This window comes from Salmo salar, chromosome 14 (genome assembly GCF_965601325.2).
Source record: "Salmo salar chromosome 14, fSalSal1, whole genome shotgun sequence".
NCBI classification, from domain to species: Eukaryota; Metazoa; Chordata; class Actinopteri; order Salmoniformes; family Salmonidae; genus Salmo; species Salmo salar.
In genome coordinates, this window is record NC_138304.1 from 45,256,661 (window position 1) to 45,280,390 (window position 23,730).

General features: G+C 41.0%; 1 protein-coding gene across 1 annotated transcript; it reads left to right on the top strand.

The window, feature by feature from the left end:
• The first annotated feature begins 1,269 nt into the window (after window positions 1-1,269).
• On the top strand, window positions 1,270-9,125 carry LOC106569695 (uncharacterized). The gene is made up of 4 exons (XM_045694436.2): window positions 1,270-1,427; window positions 5,313-5,610; window positions 5,773-6,054; window positions 6,609-9,125. The coding sequence occupies exons 2-4, from the start codon at window positions 5,346-5,348 to the stop codon at window positions 6,731-6,733; spliced, it is 672 nt and encodes a 223-aa protein (XP_045550392.2). The 5' UTR covers window positions 1,270-1,427; window positions 5,313-5,345; the 3' UTR covers window positions 6,734-9,125.
• The last annotated feature ends 14,605 nt before the right edge of the window (window positions 9,126-23,730 follow it).

Here is a 23,730-nt window from a genome sequence, read left to right on the forward strand (position 1 = left end):
CAGGGAGGTTAAAAATTGAGCTCTATAGGAGAAAGCCCTGCTGTACGGCAGGACCAAATCAGAGAGATAGGTAGGAGCAAACCCATGTAATACTTTATAGGTTAACAGTAAAACCTTGAAATCAGCCCTGCCCTTAACAGGAAGCCTTAAGTCAAAACTGTAACTTGGCCACTCAGGAAAATTCATTGTCTTCTTGGTAAGCAACTCCAGTGTAGATTTGACGTTTGTGTTTTAGGTTATTGTTTTGCTGAAAGGGGAATTCATATCCCAGTGTCTGGTGGAAAGCAGACTGAACCAGGTTCTCCTCTAGGATGTTGCCTGTCCCATAAATACCTACACTTTGATAATCATGTGCTGATATTTACCTGTTTCTTTATTTACTATAATAGCCAATGTCCCCTAGTGACTCACCTGACATGTAGTCAAACCAATCAAATGTTTTCTAGCTCACGTTAGATAAATGTGTAATATTCAGTGTATCTTTCAAGTTGTGAACTACAGGTTTCATGTTGTGACATTACTGATAGAAAATATCATTTAAATGTTATTGTACGTGGTTCCAGGATGACAGCCAGTGAGTCAGAACATAACAGCAGAAGGAAATGTTTCCTTTCTGAAGATGGAAGTGGTGGAGAAGCCATCGGGCCATGCAGTCCAGTCAACTGATACTGTTTACTGTTTAGTTGTGGAACTAGGTACTGGAGCTGGTTACTGGATTGAGAGTGAAAGACACAGTAGCTTCTTCTCCTAGTGCCATTGAGAGCATGGCCCATTGAGTGTTTGGTAAAGTTTCACTTAGGTACAGATCTAGGATCAGCTTCCCCTCCCACAATTCTATCCTTAACCATTAGTGGGGGAAATGCAAAACTGACCCAACATCAGCACCTATGGGCAACTTCCCCCTAACAGCCCCTTTAGAGGAGGGAGGGGTGTCACACACCTTGTGATGCACTGTGGACCTTTTGACCCGATAATCCATCAGAACTGTTATTCTTTAGTCCCTATATATTTTTGTTCTGTAATACTTAGATGAACACTTGCAGAAAAAGACTGAACATACATGGCTTAAATCTATAGTTTTATATTGTTTCATCTTATTTAATACAGAAATGTAGTGGGAAGGAATTGGATTTCTCTGTTGGGGAGATGCACATAAACAAAAGCTGAATTTTAGTTAAAAGTTGTCTTTACTTGCCAGATACACAAATAATCATAATGACTCACACCTATCCTGCTGATGTTACTGCTGTCGGTGTGGGTTGAGCCAGAAAAGAGAAGTTGCTCAACAGGAAACACAGACACAAGCAAACATTTCACATGTTAATCTGTCTGTCCATCTACCTATCTATTATATTCATTGGAGCACCATCTCAACACCATGTCTCTCCTTTTAGGGTTTGGATTGCTGACCTGCATAGCGTCATCAGGTAGGCTTTTGTATATCTCTCAGTTTCTATTGTGTAGTTCTCAAAAAGAGCAGCAATACAATGGTAAATAAAGACATACTGTTGGGAAAATATTGGACTGCTTCTGATTCATCCATCTTGTAATTCTAATTATCTGAGAGGAATTCTGTCATTCTTATGAAATGAAGAACACATCTAAGTATATTGGTTTAAAAAGATACTGGATATCGTACTAGAATATAACTAATTCTGTAGTCAAAGCCAAGGCACCATTATTTGAAAAATAGCATGTTCTCTTCAGGGGCGAAAATCTGATATCCACATTGGAGGGGACAATTACATGAAATTTTCTCAAGAGCAATTCCTGAGGGGGACACCAAAAGTAGTGCTGTAACACATAGCTTACATTGTAATATGGTAAATGTATATTGAGGAACCAAAGAAATAAGGTGTTTGCCGTACTCCTAACTACCGGTACCCAAAACTACACAACTAATCACAACAGAAATACCATTGCCTTTAACAAATCTTAGTTCAGTCACCAGTTTAAGTTGAGAGTGGGGGTATCCATGGCATTTTCCAATTATGTTCCTATTTTACAAGTAAAAAAAATGGAGAACCTTTCATAATGTTGCCAAACAAAGACTCAACAAACTTACCTGAGACTCCCTGTCTCTGCCAGTCTGTCCCTGCATATCTGTCCCCAACTCTGCTGTCTGTGTGCCATCTGTTGCCTGCTCTGCCTAATGACATCATTGTGAAACATTTCCATTAGAATTTCATTTCTTTCTTATGAACATTTTATCAACTAGTCTTTGAGATATTAGGCTACTAGGGTTCTTACTATGCGTTTTGGTGTATTGAAAAATACTCTGATGTCCGTCTTTTATTTTTCTGCCATTTTCTACCTGGCTGGCTGGCTGGCTACACACACAGTGTGTAGGTTAAATACAGTAGGAGATGGGCTTCTATCATCTTCAATCATTCTATATGGGCTTCGATCTAAAAGGTAGCTAGCAAATGTGAAACGGATTAAAATGACAAGAGTTGACTGCTGTATGAGTTCACCATTTACACAACATATGCTGCAACTTTTTGTAATTTTAATAGTTTGTTTCATATTGGCTGGCTTCCAACAATAGCTGAATTTGCAAAGCTAGCGAGCACCAATTCAGTTTCAGTGGTATTTGCTATAATCTTTGCTACCCGGGTTAAATAAAGGTGAAATAAAATAAATAAATACAAGTTCCCTTGCGACAATTTAGCTTTTGCAACGAGACCATTAAATATATTTAAGACAATGGTAGAAGAGAGTGTAGTTCTGTTCAGTTTGGACTTCAGTTTATCGCTAACCTTATCACAGGGACTTTGAAGCACTAACTTACATCATCTGCATGCTGATTCCATCTTTGACGACGCCACATAAATGGAATAGGTACTAGCTAGCTTAATAGTTAATATTTGCGCGCTAGCTCTGCATATTCAGCTAGTGTGTGTGTGCGCGATTGACTGGATGAACCTCACGGCAGTTACGTAGCAAGCTAAGGAACTGGCAGTGGATCAAACCATTGTGAGGCAAAGGGTGGGGGGGTCGCAATCTTTTGAAACTTAAAAACGCGCTATTAAGTGTCTATAATCAGCACAATTGCTTTCATTGCGTATTATTAATATTATTTAAATTACATAGTTATGTTTCAGTGATATATTGGGGGGGACAAATCATATTTTTCCCAGGATGGGGGGGGGTTGTGTCCCCCCCATCCCCCCCGGGATTTCCGCCCCTGGTTCTCTTTAAAGACTACAGTCACAGTTCCGAAGCTTCTGTGCACATGCAGGATTCTCTACTTTGTACACAGTCTATCCTCTACTCGTACAGAACAGGCTACTCAGGTGAATGGAGCTCATTTAATAAAGTCAGATCAAAGCTGAATCAATGTCTGCTAGATCACAGAATGATAGTATTCTACACAACCAAACATAATAACATAGTAGAACGTTACTGGAAGACAAAAACACCACCTCATTTCTGAGGCGATTTTAGGATTGTGTGAACAGTCGCATTTTTCTCTCACGTGGCCAAAACTCAACAGCGCGAGTCACTTGGCAAAATATGTGCTTTAATTGAAACTAAACACAGCATTGGTGGAAAAAGTACCCAATTGTCATACTTCTGTTATGGGTGTGCAAAGGAAGTGAAGTCAGGTGCAGGAGAGTAGCGTGTAGCAATAGGCGCACTTTTATTCCGTTCCAAAAACGACAGCACAGAAATACAAAATAACGTGCCCAAAACACTGAACATGAACAAATTAAGGCGCGTGGAAAATACCCACATAACATACACCAATATCACACAAAGACATAGAGGGGAACAGAGGACTAAATACATGCAGTGTGATTAGGGAATGAAAACCAAGTGTGTATGGAAAAAGACAAAACAAATGGAAAAATGGAGCGGCGATGGCTAGAAAGCCGGTGACGTCGATCGCCGAACGGCGCCCGAACAAGGAGAGGAGCCGACTTCGGCGGAAGTCGTGACACCTTCAGTAAAAGTAAAGATACCTTAATAGAAAAAGAATCAAGTAAAAGTGAAAGTAACACAGTAAAACACTACTTGACTAAACGTCTTAAAGTATTTGCTTTTAAATATACTTTATTCTCAAAAGTAAATGTACAAGTATAAATAATTTCACCTTCCTTATATTAAGCAATCAAGACACTAATTGTTATTTTATTTATGGATAGCCAGGGGCATACTCCAACACTCAAACATAATTTACAAACGAAGCACTTGTGTTAAGTGAGTCCGCCAGATCAGAGGCAATAGGGATGGCCAAGCATGTTCTCTTGATAAATATGTGAAGTGGACCATTTTCCTGTCCTGCTAAGTGTTTAAAATGTAACGAAAACTTTTGGGTGTCAGGGAAAATGTATGGAGTAAAAAGTACATCATTTTCTTTAGGAATGTATTGAAGTAAAAGTAAAAGTAGTCAAAAATATAAATAGTAAAGTACAGATACCCCAAAAAACGACTTAAATTGTACTCTAAAGTATTTTTACTTAAGAAATTTACACCACTGAAACACAGGTAGGCTATTCTACAGTTCAACAACACCATCTGCTCTAAAATGCGCTCACTGTACATATTTCAAAACATTAACTGAAGAAGATATACATTAAGATATAAATGCATATCTAGATCTTCCTGAGTTATACGGTGTTGATTCAAAGTAGCCTACAGACATATCTAGATCTTCCTGAGTTATTCAGTTTTGGTTCAAAGTAGCCTACAGAAATTCATTCAGCTTTGATCTGCCTCTATTAAAGAAGCACGATTCTCCAGAGTAGCCTGTTCTCTTCTAGTATAATGTGATTTAGGGCCATGTGTGTTGTGACGTGACTGGATTTTAACCTTTATTTAAAGCTTTTTCATCAAACTGACCCTTTTTATTTTAATGTCAGATCTAGCACCATCCTCAGACAATTACTTTAATTTTTGGTGTAATTATGATTTCTAGATAAGGATTTATATACAGTATAAAAGCTTGCTATGTCACATTATTGTGCAAAACACAGGGCCCTAATGTCACGTTCCTCGTATTCTCCCTCATCGGAAGAAATGTCGAAATCAATCAAAGGCAACTCAACACACCTGCCTTCAATTGAGAGTCCAGCATCCAACCTACACATAGAAAACCTAACCTAGAACCTAAACCAAACCTCACAACCCCACTATACCATAACCAAACATAACTCTGCCACGTCCTGACCAAATATAATACAAAAATGCCTAAGTATACGGTCAGGATGTGACACCTAATTAATACTTGTGGAATTATGGATTCCATCCTCATTATGCCATCCTCATCATCCTCATCACATTATTTATTCTGTGTGTTTATTTCATAGAGTCCAGCTCTGTGTTTGTGCTGAAGGGACAGGATGTTCGTCTGGATGTCCAGGAAAATTTTTCAACTGAAAGAGATAGAGATTTTTAAGTGGACCTTCAGATCAGCCAATATCCTAAGATGCTCTGACACATTGTCAGTGAGAGTGTCTCCTGAGTACAACAACAGGGTTGAGTTTTATATGGGAAACTTCTCTCTGCTACTGAAGAACCTACAGCAAGCAGACAGTGGACCTTATACTGCAGTAGTGACTGGTGACAAAGAAAAAACCATTATTGCATACCTGTTAATTGTTCAAGGTATGTTTGACAGTTTTTCAATTTTTTTTATACAGTGACACAGTTACAGTATCAATCAATAGAGCTAAACATGGTGTACAGGTTAAATGCATATTCATTAGTACTCTAACTCTTGTACTCAGGTTAATAAATGAACTATAATGTTGATCTATTTGCTTTCAGAGAGAGTTGAGCCACCAGTCCTGACAGTGGACTCTGTCTCCTCCATCAATGGCAACTGTAATGTGACAGTGACCTGCAGAGGTCAGAACACCTCTGTCACCTCCAGCTGTAACAGCAGCACCTGCTCTCAGGTGGGAGGAGAGAGTAGAGGGGCTGAGACCTCCACTGTCCCCCTGCTCTATGTCTATGTGGCAGGGGGTTTCATCATCTGTAACCACAGCAACCAAGTCAGCTGGGCCAACGACACTAAGGAGATAGTGGAACTCTGTCCAATGAAATCTGGTAAGACACACACACACACACACACACACACACACACACACACACACACACACACACACACACACACACACACACACACACACACACACACACACACACACACACACATTGCACACAAATTAACATCTCAAATACTGTATGTCAGATATAAACTGAGTGTACAAAACATTAAGAACTATACTAACTATATATATGAATTAACATGTGTGAGCTCACAAAACATTAAGAACACCTCCACATATTGAGTTTCACCCCAAATTTTACACTCAGAACAGCAGCAATTCATCCAGGAATGGACTCTACAAGGTGTCGAATGCGTTCCACAGGGATGCTGGCCCATGTAGACTCCAATGCTTCCCACAGTTGTGTCAAGTTGTGTGGATGTCCAAGCTCAACAATAAATTGTTGAGTTTCAAATACCAAGCAGCATTGCAGTTCTTGACACAAACCAGTACACCTGGCACCTACTAGCATCCCCAGACTAATTGCACAGAGGAGGAAGTGTCTAATCTGCGAGAGGAACTGTAACATATTGTCTGTTTGTTGTAAACCAGTGTCTCCCCCTGCTGGTAGCATGTCTGTCTGCATGCTGAAGATCATCCTGGTGTCTGTGGGGCTGGTCATCATGATCTCTGCTGTCATCACTGTCCACATCAGAGACAGATTCCACTATGGATAGAATCATGTGTATTGTATTTTTTTGTACCTTAGACAAAGTGATTCCTGCTCTGTGTCACAGTAAGACTAGGTCAAAAAAGTACTTTTTAAGTGTTTCAGGTGTTACATAACAAAACTTAACATAACGTAATATAGCATAACATAACATGGCATACCACAGCAAACATTATCACATGTTTTTGGGCCATTTGTTTCTTTTTAATACCCAGTATGAAGAAATCAAATCAAATGTGATTTGTCATGCTTGGTAAACAACAGGTGTAGACTAACAGTGAAATGTTTAATGACGGGTCCTTTTCAACAATGCAGTTAAAGATAAAAGATACAAAACAGAAAATAGAAATCGTGACAAGCTTTAAATATTGGAACAGAATCACATTGCACATTTCACTGTTAATATCCTCACTAGGATGAGGTTTTGATGTACGTCCACTCTGTTTATTTTCACCTTTCCTGTCCAAATCATCTTAAAGTATCTCAAAATTGATTGTGTAACTCAAATAAGTTACTTATTTAGGATTAGGACATGATTTGGAAAATGTTAATATAGGTACCATTGAATTGCATTGATTTCCCTGGGGGCGTTTTGCCCCAAACCCACTGACATTACATGTTACAACTTATTAAAAATGGATAAAAAATGTTCTCTTTAACCAACTGGTATACTGATATACCTGTGTGTACCTGTGTGTACAACACATTAAGAACTCATGCTCTGTCCATGACATAAACTGACCAGGTGAATCCAGGTTAAAGTTATAATTCCTTATTGATGTCACTTGTTAAATCCGTCTAGATGAAGGGGAGGAAACAGGTTAAAGAATAATTTTTAGACAATTGAGCCTTGGATATTGTATGTGTGCTGTTCAGAGTGTGAATGGGCAAGATATTGATTATGTTACTTATTTACTTGTTATTCGTGTCAGATATTTCCATTTTGGGATAGTTGTTCACTGAATTGCTAGCACCAGTGGCTCACGCTGCTACAGTGTCTACAAACGTCTCACGCTCACTGGAATGTGAAATCACATGATTCTGCTAACACATCCCATCCCAAATCACAGTAACTTATAGAATAGTGAAAATTCACTTTGTCTGAAGATGAGAGAATTAGTGTAGAGGTCTATGACCCAGCTACGATATACCATCTGATTCCATTATCATGAGAATGCTACAGGCCCATCATTATGAGGGTAAAATAAATCCATTTAGAGACCCCTTTGCGCTCTTATCCCGTTAACGGGATTGATTTTGACAACAGCCAGTGGAACATCAGAGCGCCAAATTCAAAACAGATAAAATCTCATAATTCCATTTTCTCAAACAATCAACTATTTAACACCATTTTAAAGATAAGGCTCTCGTTAATCCAACCACATTGTCCGATTTCAAAAAGGCTTTACGGCGAAAGCATAAATTTAGATTATGTTAGGACATAAACTTCACAAGAAAAACCACACAGCCATTTTCCAATCAACTAGATGCATCACAAAAAACAAAAGTACAGCTAAAATATTCACTAACCTTTGATCTTCATCAGATGGCACTCCTAGGACTTCATGTTACACAATACATCCATGTTTTGCTCGATAAAGTTCATATTTATATCCAAAAACCGCTTTTTACATTGGCGCGTAATGTTCAGAAATGTTTTCCCTCCAAACCTCCCGGTGAATGAGCACAATGAGCACACATATTACGGAAATACTCATCATAAACTTTGATCAATATAGAAGTGTTATGCACAGAATTATAGATACACTTCTCCTAAATGTAACCGCTTTGTCAGATTTCAAAGAAGGTTCACGGCGAAAGCACAATTTGCAATAATCTGAGTACAGCCCAGAAGACACCAACAATTAGCAAACAGAAACCCGCCATCTTGGAGTCAATAACACTAAGAAATTACCTTATAAATATTCACTTACCTTTGATTATCTTCATCAGAAGGCACTCCCAGGAACCCCAGCTCCACAATAAATGTTCGATAAAGTTCATATTTATGTCCAAATACAGCCATTTTGTTCGCGCGTTAGGTTCACTTTCCAAATCCACAACGTGCATGCTTACTTAGTCCAGATGAAAAGTCAAAAAAGTTATACTACAGTTTGTAGAAACATGTCAAACGATGTATAGAATCAATCTTCAGGTTCTTTTTAACCAGTTCTCAAGATTTGAAAATAATGGTTCTGTTCCGGAACCCTTGAGATTACTTTCCTTCTCGGTTCTGTTTCCCTTCCTCTTGAAATGTTTTTCTTTTTCGGTTTTCTGTTCTGTTCCCTGAACCGGTTACAACCCCTGCTATTGACTCACCATGAACAACACCAGCACACTGAGTAATCTTGATTCTTTCAGAAAATGTAATGGATTTAATAAACTAATGTTTCAAATTCGTATTTTATTTTATTAAGTGCATTTATTCCTCTCCATGCACCTCCATGGTACGGTAGCATATTAAGGTGTGTGCGTCTACTTTCAAGTTTTAATGTCACATGCACAAGTACAGTGAAATGTCTTTCTTGCAAACTCAGCAATGCAATAATCCAAAACAATGTATTACTAGAAAAAAAACATGAGAACTAAGAATAAGAAATACACAATAAAGTAAGTATGTAAGCATACTATAGACAGGAAATATTTAAAAAGTCAGTTCCAATACCATATTTACATGTGCAGGGAAACTGGAGTAATGGAGGTAGATATGTATTGGGTTAAGGAGACTAGGCAACAGGATATAAGATAAACAGTGTAGCAGCAGCTTGCATGTGAGTGAGTGGGTGTGCAGTCAGTATCAAATCAAATAAAATGTATTTATAAAGCCATTTTTACATCAGCAGATGTCACAAAGTGCTATACAGAAACTCAGCCAAAAACCCCAAACAGCGAAGCAATGCAGATGGCTAGGAACTACGTGGCTACGAAAAACTCACAAGATGGGTAGGAACCTAGGAAGAAACCTAGAGAGTAACCAGCCTCTGAGGGGTGGCCAGTCCTCCTTTGGCTGTGCCGAGTGGAGATTTTAAGGGTACATGGCCATTAAGGCCAGATCGTTCTTCAAGATGTTCAAATGTTCATAGATGACCAGCAAACACTAATCACAGTGGTTATAGAGGGTGCAAAAGGTCAGCACCTTCGATTGCCAGTTGGCTTTTCATTGTCAAGTATTCAGAGGTCAAGACAGCAGGTGTGGTAGAGAGGGAGGGAGGGAGGGAGGGAGGGAGGGAGGGAGGGAGGGAGGGAGGGAGGGAGGGAGGGAGGGAGGGAGGGAGGGAGGGAGGGAGGGAGGGAGAGTCAAAAACAGCAGGTCTGGTGAAAGGTAGCACGTCTGGTGAAGAAGTCAGTGTTCCATAGCCACAGGCAAAACAACAGAAACAGGATCAGCAGCACGACCAGGTGGACTGGGGACGGGGACAGCCAGGAGTCGTCAGGCCAGGTCGTCCTGAGGCCAGGTCCTAGGGCTCAGGTTCGGGAGGAGAGAGAGGACCTCCTGAAGAGATGAGTCTATAGTAAAGACTTACAGGTCGAGACGGAGTTTGCATCTCTCACATCCATAGGCAGAACATTCCATAAAAATAGCGTACGTGTAGGTATGTACGGCAGGACCAAATCGGAGAGATACAGTGCATTCAGAAGGTATTCAGACCCCTTGACTTTATCCACGTTTTGTTAGGTTACAGCCTTATTCTAAAATTCATAAAATGATCACTCTATACACAATGCTCTGTAATGACAAAGAAAAACAGTTTTTTAGAAATAGAAAAATTAGATGGAAATATCACATTGTCATAAGTATTCAGACCCTTTACTCAGTACTTTGTTGAAGCACCTTTGGCAGCAACTACAGCCTCAAGTCTTCTTGGGTATGACACTACACGCTTGACACATCTGTATTTGAGGAGTTTCTTCTATTCAAATCAAATTTTATTTCTCACATACACATTTTAAGCAGATGTTAATGCGAGTGTAGCGAAATGCATGTGCTTCATGCAGCGCCTTCTTCACCACGCTGTCTGTGTGGGTGGACCATTTCAGTTTGTCCGTGATGTGTACGCCGGGGAACTTAAAACTTTCCATCGTCTCCACTACTGTCCCGTCGATGTGGATAGGGGGCTGCTCCCTCTGCTGTTTCCTGAAGTCCATGGTCATCTCTTTTGTTTTGTTGACATCGAGTGTGAGGTTGTTTTCCTGACACCACACTCCGAGGGCCCTCACTTCCTCCCTGTAGGCCGTCTTGTCACTGTTGGTAATCAAGCAAAAATGTAAATGATATGTAGATGTTGTCCTCAAAGCGAGCAAAGAAGTTTTTTAGTTTGTCTGGGAGCAAGACATCTTGGTCTGCGACGGGGCTGGTTTTCCTTTTGTAGTCCATGATTGACTGTAGACCCTGCCACATACCTATCGTTTCTGAGCCTTTGAATTGCGACTCTACTTTGTCTCTATACTGACGCTTAGCTTGTTTGATTGCCTTGCGAAGGGAATAGCTACACTGTTTGTATTCGGTCATGTTTCCGGTCACCTTGCCTTGATTAAAAGCAGTGGTTCACACTTTCAGTTTTGCACGAATGCTGCCATCAATCCACGGTTTCTGGTTGGGGAATGTTTTAATAGATGCTGTGGGTACAACATCACCGATGTACTTGCTAATAAACTCGCTCACCGAATCAGCATATTCATCAATGTTATTGTCCGACGCTATGCGGAACATATCCCAGTCCACGTGATCGAAGCAATCTTGAAGCGTGGAATCCGATTGGTCAGACCAGCGTTGAACAGACCTGAGCTCGGACGCTTCCTGTTTTAGTTTCTGTCTATAGGCTGGGAGCAACAAAATGGAATCGTGGTCAGATTTTCCGAAAGGAGGGCGGGGAGGGCTTTATATGCGTCGTGAAAGTTAGAATAACAATGATCCAGGGTTTTGCCAGCCCGGGTTGCGCATTCAATATGCTGATAAAATTTAGGGAGCCTTGTTTTCAAATGAGACTTGTTAACCTGTCTGGGCTAGGGGGCAGTATTTTCACGGCCGGACGAAAAACATACCCAATTTAAACAGGTTACTACTCTGGCCCAGAAACTAGAATATGCATATTATTAGTAGATTTGGATAGAAAACACTCTGAAGTTTCTAAAACTGTTTGAATGGTGTCTGTGAGTTTAATATCCCCAGATACAATAAATGTAGCCTCAGGATATGTGGTTTACATAGAGTCAAATGAAGTTCTTTCAGGGCCGTCGATATGTCTGATTGGGGCGGGATATACACAACTGTGATTATGATCGAAGACAATTCTCTTGGTAGATAATGCTGTCGGCAATTGATTGTAAGGAATTCTAGGTCAGGTGAACAAAAGGACTTGAGTTCTTGTATGTTGTTATGATCACACCACATCTCGTTAATCATAAGGCATACACCCCCGCCCATCTTCTTACCAGAGAGATGTTTGTTTCTGTCGGCGCGATGCGTGAAGAAGCCAGGTGGCTGTACCGAGTCTGATGACGTATCCCGAGTGAGCCGTGTTTCCGAGAAACAAAGAACGTTGCAATCTCTGAAGTCTCTCTGGAAGGCAACTCTTGCTCGGATTTCGTCTACCTTGTCAAGAGACTGGACATTGGCGAGTAGTATGCTCGGGAGCGGTGCGCGATGTGCCCGTCTACAGGGCCTGACCAGAAGACCGCTCCGTCTGGGATCCGATCCATTGTCCTGGGTGGTGGACCAAACAGAGGATCCGCTTTGGGAAAGTCGTATTCCTGCTCGTAATGTTGGTGAGTTGACGTTGCTCTTATATCCAATAGTTCCTCCCGACTGTATGTCATAAAACCTAATATTTCCTGGGGTAACATGTAAGAAATAACACATAAAAAAACTAATACTGCATAGTTTCCTAGGAACGCGAATCGAGGCGGCCATCTCTGTCGGCGCCAGATGTTGACATCTCTGCAGATAGTCTCAAACTCTGCCAGGTTGGATGGGGAGCGTTGCTGCAGAACTATTTTCAGGTCTCTCCAGACATATTCGATCAGAATCAAGTCCGGACTCTGCCTGGGCCACTCAAGGACATTGAAAGACTTGTCTCCAAGCCACTCTGGTGTTGTTTTGGCTGTGTGCTTAGGGTCGTTGTCCTGTTGTAAGGTGAACCTTCGCCACAGTCTGAGGTCCTGAGCGTAGCAGATTTTCGTCAAGGATTTCACTGTAATTTGCTCTGTTCATCTTTCCCTCGATCCTGACTAGTCTCCCAGTCCCCACCGCATGATGCTGCCACCACCATGCTTCACCATGCCAGGTTTCCTCCAGGCGTGACGCTTGGCATTCAGGCCAGAGTTCAATCTTGGTTTCAAATCAAATCAAAGTTTATTTTTCACGTGCACCGGATACAACAGGTATGGGAAACAGAGAGAACTCTGGAGAATCTTGTTTCGCATGGTCAGAGTCTTTAGATGCCTTTTGTCAAACTCCAAGTGGGCTGTCTCATGTGCCTTTTACTGAGGATTGCCTTCTGTCTGGCCACTCTACCATAAAGGCTTGATTGGTGGAGTGCTATAGAGATGGTTGTCCTTCTGGAAGGTTCTCCCATCTCCACTGAGGAACTCTGGAGCTTTATCAGAGTGATCATTGGGTTCTAGGTCACCTCTCTGACCAATGCCCATCTCCCCTGATTGCTCAGTTTGACAGGGTGGCCAGCTCTAGAGAGAGTCTTGGCGGTTCCAAACTTCTTCCATTTAAGAATGATGGAGGCCAATGAGTTCTTGGGGACCTTCAATGCTGCATAAATGTTTTTGTACTCTTCCCCATGTTTGTGTCTCTACACAATCCTATCTCAGAGCTCTATGGGCAATTCCTTTAACCTCATGGCTTGTTTTTTGCTCTGACATGCACTGTCAACTTTGGGACCTTATATAGACAGGTGTGTGCCTTTCCAAATCTTGTCAAATCAATTGAATTGACCACAGGTGGACTCCAATCAAGTTGTGGAAACCTCTCAATGATTATCAAAGGAAACAGGATGCACCTGAGCTCAATTTCGAGTCACATAGCAAAGTGTCTGAATACTTATATAAATAAGGTATATCTCTTTTTTTAAATAAATTTGCTAACATTTCTAAAAACCTGTTTTCGCTTTGTGATTATGTGGTATTGTGTGTAGATTTTTATTCAATACATTTTAGAATAAGGCTGTAACGTAACAAAATGTTGAAAAAGTCAAGGGGTCAGAATACTTTCTGAATGCGCTGTACATGGTTATTTTTGAGGAAATGCTATTTCTATCCCAAGGGTATTTTCTGTTAAGTGCTACACCACAAACACTGCTAATGGTGACACGTGACTCGTCCACTTCCCATAAGCCATCCATCACTGCTGCTCTGTAGACACTCAAGTTGTACAACTGATCTACAACAACTTTGGTGAACAATGACACAAGCTTAGTGGAAAGTCGACAGAGAACAATGTTTGTGTCAAAAAGAAATTGCTTTAAAACTCTGTTGTCTGTGTCCAATTATTAACTGTTGTTTCAACCATTGTACCAACTGTCCTGCCTGCATGCCTGTCTGTCCTGCCTGCATGCCTGTCTGTCCTGCTTGCATATCTGTCTGTCCTGTCTGCATGTCTGTCTGTCTGTCCTGCCTGCATGCCTGTCTGTCCTGCCTGCATGCCTGTCTGTCCTGCCTGCATGCCTTTCTGTCCTGCCTGCCTGCCTGTCTGTCCTGCCTGCATGCCTGTCTGTCCTGCCTGCATGCCTGCTGAGTCATTGGGGCATCTCTCCACCTCTCTCTCTGGCATCACTCCCCCATCAGAGTTACAGAACATAGAGTTACATAAGAGTCCCTCCCCGTCAGAGTTACAGTACACACCGTAGGGTTACAAAAGAGTCCCTCCCTATCAGAGTTACATTACTTAGAGTTACATAAGAGTCCCTCCCCGTCAGAGTTACAGTACATAGGGTTACATAAGAGTCCCTCCCCATCAGAGTTACAGTACATAGGGTGACATAAATGTCAATGGTATGTTATGTAAAGCAACTCGGCCCAAATGAACATACTATGACCAGGACGGTGTGCAAGCCAGGCAGACATATCTAGATCTTCCTGAGTTATACAGTGATGTTTCAAAGTAGTCTACAGACATAACTAAATCTTCCTGAGTTATACAGTGTTGATTCAAAGTAGTCTACAGACATTCATTCAGCTTTCATCTAACTTTATTAAAGAAGCATGATTCTCCAGAGTAGCCTGTTCTCTTCTAGTATAATGTGATTTAGGGCCATCTGTTATGTAACATGCCTGGATTTTAACCTTAATTTGAAGCTTTTTCATCAAACTGTCCTCTTTTCTTTTTATGTCAGATCTAGCACTGTTTTCTGACAATTGCTTTAACCTGTTAGGGCTAGGGGGCAGCATTGACACGGCCGGATAAAAAACGTACCCGATTTAATCTGGTTACTACTCCTGCCCAGTAACAAGAATATGCATATAATTATTGGCTTTGGATAGAAAATACCCTAAAGTTTCTAAAACTGTTTGAGTGGTGTCTGTGAACAGAACTCATATGGCAGGCAAAAACCTGAGAAGATTCTGAACAGGAAGTGGCCTGTCTGACAAGTTGTTGTTCATCTTGGCTCTTTTTATTGAAGACTGAGGATCTTTGCTGTAATGTGACACTTCCTACGGCTCCCATAGGCTCTCAGAGCACGGGAAAAAGCTGAATGATATCGAGGCAGCCCCAGGCTGAAACACATTATCGCGTTTGGATAGTGGCTGGTCAGAGTACTCTGAGAGTCAGGCGCGTGCACGAGGGCACGAGATGTTTTTATTTTCTCTCTCTTTGTACGTATACACGCTTTCCCGGTCGGAATATTATCGCTTTTTTATGAGAAAAATGGCATAAAAATTGATTTTAAACAGCGGTTGACATGCTTCGAAGTACGGTAATGGAATATTTAGAAATGTTTTGTCACGAAATGCGCCATGCTCGTCACCCTTATTTACCCTTTCGGATAGTGTCTTGAACGCACGAACAAAACGCCGCTATTTGGATATAACAATGGATTATTTGGGACCAAACCAACATTTGTTATTGAAGTAGAAGTCCTGGGAGTGCATTCTGACGAAGAACAGCAAAGGTAATAACATTTTTCTGATAGTTAATCTGACTTTGGTGAGTGCTAAACTTGCTGGGTGTCTAAATAGCTAGCCCTGTGATGCCGGGCTATCTACTCAGAATATTGCAAAATGTGCTTTCACCGAAAAGCTATTTTAAAATCGGACATATCGAGTGCATAGAGGAGTTCTGTATCTATAATTCTTAAAATAATTGTTATGTTTTTTGTGAACGTTTATCGTGAGTAATTTAGTAAATTCACCGGCAGTGTTCGGTCGGAATGCTAGTCACATGCTAGTCACATGCTAATGTAAAAGCTGGTTTTTGATATAAATATGAACTTGATTGAACAAAACATGCATGTATTGTATAACATAATGTCCTAGGGTTGTCATCTGATGAAGATCATCAAAGGTTAGTGCCGCATTTAGCTGTGGTTTGGGTTTATGTGACATTATATGCTAGCTTGAAAAATGGGTGTCTGATTATTTCTGGCTGGGTACTCTGCTGACATAATCTAATGTTTTGCTTTCGTTGTAAAGCCTTTTTGAAATCGGACAGTGTGGTTATGATTAACGAGAGTCTTGTCTTTAAAATGGTGTAAAATAGTCATATGTTTGAAAAATTGAAGTTTTTGCATTTTTGAGGTATTTGAATATCGCGCCACGGGATTACACTGGCTGTTGAGTAGGTGGGACGCAAGCGTCCCACCTAGCCCATAGAGGTTAATTAGTTTGTAATGATCATTTCTGGATAAGGCTTTACATACAGGATAAAAGCTTGCTATGTCACATGATTGTGCAAAACACAGGGCCCTAATTAATACTTGTGGAATTATGGATTCCTCCTCTTCATTTCCTCCTCATCACATGAAGTCTTCTGTGTGTTTATTTCAGAGCCCAGTGCTGAGACCTCTGTGTTTGTGCTGAAGGGACAGGATGTTCGCCTGGATGTCCAGACAAATGTTCAATTGCAACATTTTGTTGTGCTATATTGGAAGTTTAACAGATCAGTCAAGGTTGTAAAGTACCTCAGAAGTATCATTTGAAGGTTACAAAGGTAGGGCTGAATTTAGTGAGGGAGGCCTCTCTGCTACTTTATGATGCAGTTGTGTCTGGTTACAAAGACAGTAATGTTGCTACATACTTGTTGGTAGTTCAAGGTAGGTTTTCCCTCATTATTTGTCGTTGTTTTTCTTGCTGTTGTTTTGGTTTTACCAAACGTTTTCTGCTGGTATACAACTCTATTTATCCATCTGTTAAAACAATATGTTTTCTTTCCTGTTTCTTACCCTGTTTGTCTATGTGTTCTTAGAGAGAGTTGAGCCTCCAGTCGTGACAGTGGACTCTGTCTGCTCCAGAAACGGCACCTGTAACGTGATTGTGACATGCAGAGGTCAGAACACCTCTGTCACCTCCAGCTGTAACAGCAGCACCTGCTCTCAGGTGGGAGGAGAGAGTAGAGGGGCTGAGACCTCCACTGTCCCCCTGCTCTCTGTCTATTTGGCAGGGGGTTCCATCATCTGTAACCACAGCAGCCAAGTCAGCTGGGCCAACCACACCAAGGAGATAGTGGAACTCTGTCCATTGAAGTCTGGTAAGGGGGGCTACGCCCCTTTTTTCTCAATTTCCGCCTGAATGACGTGCCCAAAGTAAACTGCCTGTTACTCAGTCCCCAAAGCCAGGATATGCATATAACTGGTACCATTGGAAAGAAAACACTTTGAAGTTTGTAGACATGTTAAAATAATGTAGGAGAGTGTAACATAATAGATATGGTAGGAGAAATTCCAAAGAATAACCAAACAGAATTATTTTGAGAGAGAGACCATGCTCTTCCAATGGCCAGTATAAAGGCATATTCAATTCTAGCTCCTAGGACACCACTGGGTGTCAGCAGTCTATGTTCAAGGTTTCAGGCTTGTAACTTGAAAAACGAATAACAAATAACAGTTTTAGTACAGGGACACAGTCTTGGAAATCCATGTTTGCGTGCGCCAAGACAAGACTCACCTGCTAAAATCGGTTTCCTATTGAACATACTTCTTTTCGTATGAAATATTATAGTTTGATTAGAATTTAGGGTATCTGAGGTATAAATAGAAACGTATTTTGACTTGTTGAAACAAGGTTTAGGGGTAGATTTTCGGATTCCTTTCTTTGCCCGTTGAACGAGTGGATTACTCAAATTGATGGCGCCAACTAAACAGACTTTTTGGGATATAAGGAAGGATTTTCTCTAACAAAACAACACTACATGTTATAGCTGGGACCCTTTGGATGACAAATCAGATGAAGATTTTCAAAAAGTAAGTGAAAATTGAATCGCTATTTGTGAATTTATGAAACCTGTGCTGGTGGAAAAATATTTTGATGTGGGGCGCCGTCCTCAAACAATCGCATGGCATGCTTTCGCAATAATAGCTACTGTAAATCGGACAGTGCAGTTAGATTAACAATAATTTAAGCTTTCAACCGATATAAGACACTTGTATGTTCCTAAATGTTTAATATCCATCATTCTTTTGATTATTTATTTGAATAGTGCGCCCTCCAGTTTCACCGGAAGTTGTCCCGCTAGCGGGACACCTATATTGAGTTGCACCCCCACTTTTCCCCTCAGAAGAGCCTCAGTTAATTTGGGCATGGACTCTACAAGGTGGCTCATGTTGACTCCAATGCTTTCCACAGTTGTGTTAAGTTGGCCGGATGTCCTGGCACCTACTAACATACCCCGTTCAAATGCACTTCAATATTTTGTCTTACCCATTCACCCTCTGAATGGCACACATACACAATCCATGTGTCAATTGTCTCAAGGCTTAAAAATCCTTCTTTAACATGTCTCCTCCCCTTCTTCTACACTGATTGAAGTGGATTTAACAAGTGACATCAATAAGGGATTATAGCTTTCACCTGGATTCACCTGGTCAGTCTATGTCACGGAAAGAGCAGGTGTTCTTAATGTTTTGTACTTTCCGTGTATTTATGGAAGAACCTTAACCTTGTCCCCAGGCTAATTGCATACAGCAGGAAGTGTCTGATGTGCGAGACTAGAGGAACTGTAACATATTGTCTGTTTGTTGTAAACCAGTGTCTCCCCCTGCTGGTAGCATGTCTGTTTGCATGCTGAAGATCATCCTGGTGTCTGTGGGGCTGGTCATCATGATCTCTGCTGTCATCACTGTCCACATCAGAGACAGATTCCACTATGGATAGAATCATGTGTATTGTATTTTTTCTACCTCAGACAAAGTGATTTATACTCATGCTTCATTACCGAAAAAGTAGAGATTTGTGTTGATTATTATCAGCATTTTGTCTCAAATGGTTTCCTATTTGAAATAATTGGTTGTCATACTGGTCTTGGCCAGACAGTTGACTGCTCTTCCCACATAAAGCCACCCTAATCACTTGGGTGTCTGGATCCTGTCCAAATACTACAAAGCAGCGCTGAGGCATTGACTGATCAAATCCTCAAAGGTATTTACCCCCATTAAATAGCATTGATATCATTTTGCCACAGCTTCTCATGTTGATAGGGGCATTGTAAATAGTAATTTTGTGCCTGTTAATTTAATTTCCATTGATTGCTCTGTTAGCTCCTGTTAGCTCTGTTGTTAGCTCCACCTATGCTATTAATGGTTTTACAGTATATCAAGCTATCGTTTTGCTAAATATGCTCATAAGCATAGTGGTATTGTTAATAGTTATATTGTACTCATTTACTTGAATTCTAGTATTAGCTCTGCAACTTTGAATCCAACCAGGAAGCCCATTGTGGCTAGCTCATCCAGTTCTATTGACTCTTGTGTCACCATGGATACTCCTGCTGTTTTCAAATCTCACAGAAGGCTTGGACTGTTACATTTAAATGTGCCTGATGTCGAAACTGGACGTTCTGGGTGCGTGACACTAGCCCAGATGTTCTGTTTATCTCAACATGCAACGATTTCAAAGATTTTACTGAGTTACAGTTCTTATAGGGAAATAAGTCAATTGAAAAAAATGAATTAGGTCCTAATCTTTCACATGACTGGGAATACAGATATTTATCTGTTGGTCACAGATTCCTTAAAATAAAAGGTATGGGCATGGATCAGAAAACCAGTCAGTATCTGGTGTGACCTTCATTTGCCTTATGCAGCGCGATAAATCGCCTTCGCATAGAGTTGATCAGGCTGTTGATTGTGGTCTGTGAAAATGTTGTCCCACTCGTCTTTAATGGCTGTACAAAGTTTCTGGATATTGGTGGGAACTGGAACACGCTGTTGTACACGTTGATCCAGAGCATCCCAAACATGGTGAGTATGCAGGCCACGGAAGAACTGGGACATTTTCAGACATTCCAGGAATTGTGTACAGATCCTTGCGACATGGGGCAGTGCATTATCGTGCTAAAACATGACGTGATGGCGGCAGATGAATGGCACGACGAGGGCCTCAGAACCTTGTCATGGTATCTCTGTGCATTCAAATCAATCAAATACAATTGTGTTCGTTGACCGTAGCTTATGTCTGCCCATACCATAACCACACCGCCACCATGGGTCACTCTGTTCACAATATTGGACGTACTGCCAAATTCTCTAAAACTACATTGTAGTTGGCTTACGGTAGAAATTAACATTCAATTCTCTGGCAGCAGCTCTGGTGGATGTTCCTGCAGTCAGCATGCCAATTGCAAACTTGGGACATCTGTGGCATTGTGTTGTGTGACAAAACTGCATATTTTAGAGTGGTCTTTTATTGTCCCCAGCACAAGTTGCACCTGTGTAATGATCATGCTGTTTAATCAGCATCTTGATATGCCACACGTGTCAGGTGGATGGATTATCTTGGCAAAGGAGAAATTCTCACTACCAGGGATGTAAACAAATTTGTGACCGACTGCCTTGATTTACTAGACGTCAACAGTGAAGAAGCGACTCCTGGATAGTGGCCTTCTAGACAGAGTTGCAAAGAAAAAGCCGTATCTCAGACTGGCCAATAAAAATAAAAGATTAAGATGGGCAAAAGAACACAGTCACTGGACAGAGGAACTCTGCCTAGAAGGCCAGCATCCCGGAGTCGCCTCTTCACTGTTGACGTTGAGACTGGTGTTTTGCTGGTACTTTTTAATGAAGCTGCCAGTTGAAGACTTGTGAGGCATCTGTTTCTCAAACTAGACGCTCTAATGTACCTGTCCTCTTGCTCAGTTGTCCACTGGGGCCTCCCACTCCTCTTTCCATTCTGCTTAGAGCCAGATGTGCTGTTCTGTGAAGAGATTAGTACACAGCGTTGTGCGAGATCTTCAGTTTCTTGGACATTTCTTGCATGGAATAGCCTTCATTTCTCAGAACAAGATTAGACTGACGGGTTTCAGAAGAAAGGTCTTTGTTTCTGGTCATTTTGTGCCTGTAATCGAACCCACAAATGCTGATGCTCCAGATACTCAACTGGTCTAAAGAAGGCCAGTTTTATTGCTTCTTTAATCAGGACGACAGTTTTCAGCTGTGCATAATTGCAAAAGGGTTTTCTAATGATCAATTAGCTAATCCAAGTTTATCATTTTTAAAGGCTAACACAACGTGCCATTGGAACACAGGAGTGATGGTTGCTGATAATGGGCCTCTGTACGCCTATGTAGATATTACATAAAAGAATCTTCCGTGTCCAGTTACAGTAGTCATTTACAACATTAACAATGTCTTCACTGTATTTCTTACCAATTTGATGTTGTTTTAAATGGACCAAAAATTTGCTTTTTTTCAAAAACAAGGACATTTCAAAGTGACCCCAAACTTTTGAATGGTAGTGTACATTTGAATGTTGCAGCAATAGGACCTAGGCCTAGCGTTTGAGTGAGCGAGAGAACATCATTTTGAAACAAGCCCTGATTCCAATGAATAGACTGCCCCCACATGGAGAAAAAGATAACTGCTCATTTTCAGCCACTCACAAGGCTCATTTGAATTTCCTGATGCATCAGCAAAATGATCTGCGACAAAAGAGTGATCAAGTTAAGATCTGACATCTGTAGGCCCAGCTGACTTGGTTGCTGTGGTTACAGATGATGAAACCCCCTGCCACATAGACAGAAAGCAGGGGGACAGTGGAGGTCTCAGCCCCTCTACTCTCTCCTCCCACCTGAAAACAGGTGCTGTTGTTACAGCTGGAGGTGACAGAGGTGTTCAGACCTCTGCAGGTCACAGTCACGTTACAAATGCCATTGATGTAGGACTGGTGGCTCAACTCTCTGAAAACAAATAGAAACAGGTTATTGTTTGTTTATTAACCTGAGTAGATACCATAATAAGCTGGAGTACCAATGAATCTGATGTACTAGTGGAAAGTATTTAACCTATACACTATGTTTAGCTCTATTGATTGATGTGTATGCAAAAACATAATAGAATAGCCTCTCAGTTTAGCCTATAACAACGACAAAAAAACTACTTTATTACCAGGTAATCATACAAATATATTCCCCTCAAATAACAATATGTATGAGCTTATATAGAGATGAATCAAAGGTGCCCTCATCAGTCTTCCCACCAGCTTAAGTTACTGAGCACCAATTTTGTCATATGTCATATTTCATAAATGTGTCAAAGGTCGGCTTGTATTTACATTTGATGGAAATAGTTACAAATGTATAACTACTAGGAAGTTGAATAACCAGTTCAGCCTTGTACAGTATCTGCCTAATATAGCACATGGTTTGACACGCATCACCATGGAAACTGTAAAGCAGCCTACACTCTTAGAAAAAAGGGTTTTTAAAGGGGTCTTCGACTGTCCCCATAGGAGAACCCTTTTTGGTTCCATGTAGTAACTTCTGTGGAAAGGGTTGTAACTGGAACCAAAAAGGATTCTTCAAAGGGTTTTCCCATGGGGCCAGCCGAATAACCCTTTTAGATAGTACCTTTTTTTCTAAGAGTGTATGGTGGGACTTTTCTGTCAAAACCACCACAAGTGCACACAGAATTGAAGAAGTGACAGATTGTTTCCTATGTTTCCTATGACTCACTGCAGTGACATCGCATGAGCCTTGAGCACACTGCAGTTTTAGTTCTTCAAGAGTCCCAGGGCAGGTCTGCTCTAGGCCCAAAATTAATTTGATTGGCTTTTGGAAAGGTTGGATGGAGTTAACTTTGTGCTTTGAGCAAGGAAGCTAGAAAGCTAGCTACTTCATGCTAATGCCATGATTTACAGGTTACTGCTAACATAGCTGCGGGATGTATGGGTGCTGCAGCACCCCCTGATAAGTCACAATTTAAAAAGAAATAAATAAATAAGTGCACTAGGCTTTTATTACTCCTGTCTGAGCTGAGAAAAATACCCGTCGACCAAAATGTTCCTAAGCAAAAGCATTCAAAATCTGATCCATGTCATAGAAACACAATAATAATATGTCTACGACCCATACCTTCATCATCAAAACCATCATCTTCACTTCCAACAATTGTTTAACATTTTTTTATTGATATTTAAACATACAATCAAATTGTTACATACAAACATACAATCTACCTGCAGTGAAGCCACTCAACATATACATTATATTCAGTCATCAGGCAGATACTCCCATCCAGAGCAAACCACAGGAGCAACCAAGGTGAAGCAACCCACCCAGGGGCACATCAAACAGATCTCCCACCAAGTCAAATCAGGGAGCTGGACCAGCGACCTATCAGCCACCGGTCCAATCTCCCAACCGCCAGGCCACCAACCATCCAAGATCCTCTAACAGTTCCCGAGAGCTGCCCCACAACTCTCCGATAACCCCCCAAACAGTCCCCCCCAAAATAAACCTCTCACTCCACTCCCAGTGAAATGCTTACTTACAAGCCCTTAGCCAACAATGCAGTTTTAAGAAAAGAGATAAGAATAACACATAATTAAAGAGCAGCAGTGAATAACAAT